Source organism: Gavialis gangeticus, unplaced genomic scaffold, assembly GCF_001723915.1.
Source record: "Gavialis gangeticus isolate Ggan-Ray unplaced genomic scaffold, GavGan_comp1, whole genome shotgun sequence".
NCBI classification, from domain to species: Eukaryota; Metazoa; Chordata; order Crocodylia; family Gavialidae; genus Gavialis; species Gavialis gangeticus.
The window spans coordinates 44,858,928-44,865,672 of record NW_017728997.1 but is presented as its reverse complement, the minus strand read 5'-3'; the positions used below and the strand labels follow the sequence as shown (position 1 = coordinate 44,865,672).

Sequence of the window (6,745 nt, the reverse complement as noted above, 5' to 3'; positions counted from 1 at the left end):
ACATATGTCTACAAATTACCTGGGTTCTGCTGTGCTGTGAACAGTACAAATGTACACCTATGTTAGGAACCAGAAGTAAATTGACCCTAATTATGAACAGATATTACCTAACCATGTCTTGAAATAAAAAACTAAAGCTTCTTTTAATCTAGTGCAACTTTTGCAGGTACAAATTTTAAAATACATTTTAAGCACGCTTAAACAACAGGTACATTATCTTTCCACTTAATTCTGTAATTCAGATACTAACAATACAATGAAAGACTTTAAGGAAGAGAAGATGTGGCAAGTTGCCTTTAAAAAGGAGCATATGTAGCGTTCTGTGTGCGTGCGTCTCTCTCTCGTACTCCCATATCAAGTCATGTCTGAAGAAACAGCAAACCATGCCTGAATAATGTTTACCCAGGCCACAAAAAGAACTAGATACACATGGTTTGGAGTCATGGTATAGCAACCTGGACCAATTCAGCTGAAATTTAATATATGTTCAACACATTTTAATTCAAAGCTCTATCTGCTTTCCTTCTTTCTTTCTGACAAAGTATATAACAGAAAAGACCTCTCCATCTTCTGAGTTAGTCACAATGGTCAGAGCCAACAAAAATGAAGAAATGGCAATTTCTTTGCTTTACCCTGGGTAAACATTCTGGATACTGGCATGCAAAACTGCATACTGAGCAACCCACTTCACTCACAGAATCCAAAGAGTTATACTGCCAGTACATACTTAACTACCATAAATATGTAACTGTCATACATGCAATGGTGACTGCCACAGGTTTGACAACAGAAAAATTATTCTGTGCGCCAACATTTAAGGAATTACACATAATTACATTTCATTTACATCTTTACAAGTACCAACCAGTAGTAAATAAAAGTATATTATTTAAAAAATGGTAAAGTTATAAAAATACTTCAGAAGTTTTAAGATCTACTTAGGTTTGCAGATTCATTTTCCCCATACCACTAATAAATGTGTTTCAACATCTTCATAAAGAGAGCTGAATTTCTCTCTCCAACTTCTGAAAATGTTTAGTCCCTCGGTTTCTGGGGTGGGGTAAGTCCAGCTGTGGGAAAATCCCCCCTGCACTATGCACAGCTCCAGTTCAACAGGTAATTGGCAGGATGGGACATTTCACCATGTGCTGACCCATGAAGCCACAAAGGAATGTCTCCCAACCCACTGCACAGGCCCGGTGGCAGCAGGTGCTCCACAGGGCTACCTTGGGCCACATGACAGGGAGGCCAGTGTTCTCCCTTCCTCCCTCTTAAAGTTTTCTTCCATGAAAAGGGCCATGAATGGCTGTACACTCTATTTGTGCTACAAAACAGCTTTTCTTCCAGCACAAATGAAATGCCTAAAATTCCAACATCTTCAGACTGAAGGAAGGGTAAGTTACTAGCTGATTCACTATTGCTTATAACATTCTGGGGGCACTTAAGAAATGTTCATGTGCACAAAATAAAGAAACACCTCCAACACCACTGTTCATGCTATTTCTATACTCAGCTGGGCTCAGTTTTGTTCTTATGAGTGGTGTAGTCTTGCTCTTTGTGCAGAGAAAAGCATTCACTCCATACCAAGCATGATTCTCTGCTGACAAAACAAGGGACTCTCTCTCAGTTACTCCTAAACATGAAATGTTCAAACAATGGCACAATCAAGTGTCCATCATCTTTATTAACAGTACATACAATGATTTATTTGAATCTATATATGGAGACAACTATATGCAGCAGAGTTTGGCTGTATGAATACAAATTAAATGAGAATAATTAAAAAGAAAGACACCAGAAATGGAAGTAATCAGTACTATAATTAAAATATTTAGAAGACCTTCTCATTAATTTGTCTGCATATTTGCTTACTCTAAGGTTTGAACAAACATAGCAATTTCTTTTTAAAAACCAGCTTTCTGAACAAGAAGCATTAACCAAAGTTTATTATTGTCTTTAAAATTTTGGAGATAACACACTCTGAAATATAATTCTTAAGAAAACCCAAATCTATCAATTTAAACTATAAATGAAAGTCCAGATTGTACAATTACATCTACTGCATACCTGCTTGATCTAAACAACAAATCAGCCCCTTCCAACACCTTCTTACTCTACCACAAAATTAAAAAGAGGAAGTTACTGGCAACTTAATATAAACTTTATAGCTCAAGATGTATAAAACTGCATTGATATTTCTCTCATTAGAGTTACCATCCTCTCTACTGGAACTTCACTTAGATGACAACAAGATTTCAATGATTGAACTTGAGGATTTTATTCGGTATAAAGATCTGCAAAGGTAAAAATAAATACGCAGAATCCTTCCTCCTAGAATAATTACTTTATAAAAGGTCAGTATTTTCATGTTTTTCTTCAATAATTTTGTAACAAACTTAAGGGAGAGGGAAACATCAAGCTATTAAGTGGTTTCAGTATGTGCCACAATAAGGAAAAGCATGGATACTTTTAAAGAAAATTTAGCTTAAACATTTCTTTTGTTATTTCATCAGAAAAATTACAACTCTCATGTGGTGTAGGGGGAAATTATGTTAAGCAGAAAAAATGCTTTTGATTACTGAGGTATTGTATTGGTCTTGACACCTGTCTTTGTCTTGACATAATGCCTTGTAATATTAACTCACATAAGCAGTATATGTACTTCAGAGTCAGACATTGGATACCTTTTCCCAGGGACACTCAAAATAGCACAGGGAGAGAGAGAATATTTTCCTGAGAGATAGAGAGGTGAGGCAGTTGCTGTAGAACGAAATATTTCCTTTGGAGACTGGGACTCTTGGAATTAACAGGGTCCAAGATGATAATGTTGAGGTTAAAACATAGAAAGGAGTGCATTTCTTGGGGAGATGGAGACGGTTAAAGTAGGACTTGAAGTACTAAGCGACCAGTTGCCTTTCCATGCCCAGTTAGCTTTCTGAGAAAATGACCAAACAGTTTTGAACTACAAGTTTGGTATTAAAAATAGGAGTCAACTGCAGGCTCTTCATTCACAGTTTCTGAAGAAACTAGGACAGAGGATCAAAGAATGACTAACAGGGATAAAACTATCCATTCATTCTAGTCTTGGTCTCTTATTATGTGAAATAATATTGTTAAGTCTCAGGTTGAAAATGGTTGGACAACTCAGACTTAGACTAAGCCCAATATCAGTGTGAAAAGGAAACCCAGAAGTAAAAAAAGGAGAGGTAGAGTTACTGTGCTTGAGTACTTTGAAAGTAAGATAGATAACTTCAGTTTTCCTTCTACTGTCTCCATGCTAAAACAATAAGCTGTCACACACTTATGTATTATTTACTAGCTATGAGTACTATATTTTATTCACACAATAATTTGATTACCTTTTTACAACCCAAAAAGTACTGAGCTGAAATTGGGTAAACATTCTGCACTAGATTAGTCATAGAGACCATAGCTGATTTTCTCTCTCTGAACATTAATATCTTCCTCCCCTGCCATTGTTCTGACTGTTTTGTTTTTCCATGTGTAATTATGTGTATGGAATCTGCTCAAAAAAGAATGCTCAAAAATCTAATATAATAAAAGGCTTAGTCTGTCTGCGTGTCTGTCTGTAATGCTTTTGCCCAACTGCGCATGCGCCAATTGGCTAGGTGGGCAGGGGCAGGGCCAGCAGACTTAAAATAGGAGCCCCTACATTGGCACCACCACCTCCTGCAGCCTCTGCTATGGTGGCTCCCTCCACCCCACCTCCATACATGGCCAAAAAATAACTTGGCATGAGTACTTTACAAGCGGTGGGACCAGCTGAGGAAAGGCAGAAGCCCCTCCACCGGCACCACCTCCTCCTGCAACCTCCCATGCGGCAGCTCCCTCTGCCCCACCTCCACACCTTGGAAATCAATAAATTGTCATGAGCACTTTACAAGTGGCAGGGCCAGCTGAGGAAAGGTGGGAGCCCCTCTGCCAGCGCCACCTCCTCCTCCAGCCTCTGGTGCGGCGGCTCCGTCTGCCCCACCTCCACACATTAGAGATAAATTATTAGAAATAAATCAATTGGGAATCACAATTTAATAGCAGCGAAGCCAGCTGAAGAAAAGTGGGAGCCCTTCTGCTGGCACTGCTGCCTCCTCAAACCTCCAGTCCAGTGGCTCCCTCTGCCTCCTTTTCCATGCACTTGAAAAAAAATCAATTGGGCTTCACCATGAATTAGTGGTGAGGCCAGCTGAGGAAAATTAGGAGCCTCCACCGGTGCTGCCAACTCCTCAACCCCCCAGTCTGGCAGCTCCCTTCACCCCTTTCTCACATGATGAAATTGCCATGATTTTCTGGAATGATGATGGGGAACCACCTTTCCATAAGGATATAAGAATTTATTTGAGATTCCCAAGACTTTGAAAATATAAGTAATTTGAATGTTAACTTAGATCCCATGACATTTGTTCTGTTTTATCCATATGGTGAACCAGGTTGACATCCAGCTTTGCGTACATCTTCCTGGATACGAGACTTCACCACAGAAAAACGTGTCCATGTTACAATTCAAAGTTGCTCAAACAACAGTTCGCCAAAATGAATTTAATCCAATTTTACATGGAGGAAAATGACTCAGTGGTGGATTGTAGATTCACATATACAAGTTGAGGCAAAGAGTTTAAATTACCTTAGACAACAAGGGAAACTTAGAGTAGTGCAATACAGTGGTCTGATGGACTTCTTAATGGAAACTGCTGAAACCTCCGGTATGCAAGTAGGAAAAACTGTCATTTTACCGTCATCGTTCCAAGAAAGACCAAGAAATATGATAGAACAATATCACAATTCCATGGCAATAGTGAGCAAATATGGACACCCAGATCTGTTTATTGCATTCACTGCGAATCCAAAATGGCCTGCTATTCAAGAAAATTTGTTTCCTGGACAAAATCCCTCAGACAGACCAGACTTAGTGGCAAGAGTATTCAAAATTAAGTTGGCATCTTTACTGGATGATGTCATAAAACAAACTACTTGGTCCAGTAATCGCCCTGTGTACACAACTGAGTTTCAAAAAACAGGACTCCCACATGCGCACATGCTATTATATTGGAAAACAAACTTGGTACACAAGCAGCCATTGATTGTATAGTTAGTGCCAAAATTCCCAATCCAGATACAGACCCAGTTTTATATGACGTAGTGAAAAAATACATGATACATGGACTATATGGTACTTTCAACAGTAATTTACCATGCATGAGTGAGAGAAAGTGTACCAAAGATTTTATAAGCAATTTTAACAAGCAACAATAGCCAATGCCAACGGATATCCTTTATATAAAAGAAGCCAAACGTGTAGAATCCAAGTAGGCAAACACAGAGCAGACAGACGTTATGTTGTTCCATACAATAAATATATTTTGTTAAAATACAACGCTCATATCAATGCTGAAGTATGCACATCAGTAAAGTCCATCAAATATATCTTTAAATACGTTTAACAAAAGGTATGACTTTAATGCACCAATATTTAAATAGTAAATAATCAATGACTACAACATGATGAGATAGCTAATAACCTTGATGCAAGGTATGTGACACCACCAGAGGCTATGTGGAGATTGCTGGAAAACCATATGCATGATACAGCTCATGGAATCATTAGATTAGCAGTTCATTTGCCATTCCAACAATCAGTATATTTTCAACCAGGACATGAATGTGAGGCCATCGACGCACAGACATTTCAAAAACAACTTTAAATGCTTGGTTTTCATTAAATCACAATTGCCCCAAAGTGCAACAGTATTTAAACTGCAAAATTCCATACCATTATGTATTTCAAAAAGGCATTTGGCAAAGACGACAGAGGTGGAGACACCATTCTCCCTAGGATGTATTCAGTGAGTCCAACTGATATAGTAAGATTCTGTTTAAGAATGCTATTATTGCATGTCCATAGAGCAACCAGTTTTGAAAAATTCTGTACCATTAACAATGTCTTCTGCAATACATTCCAAGAAGCAGCAAGAAGATGAAATTTGCTGGCCAGTGATGAAGACCGGAGCTGCTGTCTGGAGGAAGAAAGTGGAATTCAAATACCCAGACAGCTGACACACACATTTGCATTAATTTGCATATGTTGCAAGCCATCTAATCCACTTCAGCTATGAGAACAGTTTAGGGATGCCATGACAGAGGACCAAAGGAGACATCACAATTTTGACATGGCAGTACAAAAGGCATTGCTGGATATACAAGATTATTGATGGTTCATGGACTGAATTGTACTTCTTTTGGTCTCCCAGACCCAGGGGTGTTTGTTGAACAAAATAATGATATCTTTTACAACATCACCGAAGAATTTGCAGAGGCAAAACAACAAATTAGAAACCTCAATGCGCAACAGAAATATGTTTTCAATCAAATTGTTAACACTATAAATTGAGACAGTGCAAATAGCTGCTTTTGTTTGGATGGACCTGGAGGATCTGGGAAAATTTACTTATATAACACCTTAGTGTGTTACATTAGAGGAACTGAGCAAATTGTTCTCCTTTTTGCAACAATGGGAATAGCTGGTTTTCTTTTAAAATGAGGAAGAATACACAGTGGCTTCAAATTACCTATCCCAATACTTGAAACATCTACTTCATATGTTCACCTGAAGCTCCCAGACTGAAAAAGGCCACACTCATTAGAATTGATAAAGCCACTATGATGCACACTCATGCACTTAGATGCATTGATTTTTGTTGTTGAGATAGATTATGCAAAATGATACGCCCTT

The 6,745-nt window shown here is 38.3% G+C and overlaps 2 protein-coding genes and 1 pseudogene across 5 annotated transcripts in view; 2 read left to right on the top strand and 1 right to left on the bottom strand.

Moving 5' to 3' along the window:
• CENPP (centromere protein P) overlaps window positions 1–6,745 on the bottom strand; it is a 484,341-nt gene that overhangs the window by 271,728 nt on the left and 205,868 nt on the right. The window lies entirely within an intron of this gene.
• The window catches only part of ASPN (asporin), an 89,056-nt gene that overhangs the window by 62,508 nt on the left and 19,803 nt on the right, over window positions 1–6,745 (top strand). For both annotated transcript variants that reach the window (XM_019505120.1, XM_019505119.1), the window contains exon 6: window positions 2,209–2,302. In XM_019505120.1, coding sequence (XP_019360665.1) covers window positions 2,209–2,302 — 94 coding nt within the window. The remainder of the gene's footprint in view (window positions 1–2,208; window positions 2,303–6,745) is intronic.
• LOC109289171 lies at window positions 4,144–6,737 on the top strand (annotated as a pseudogene).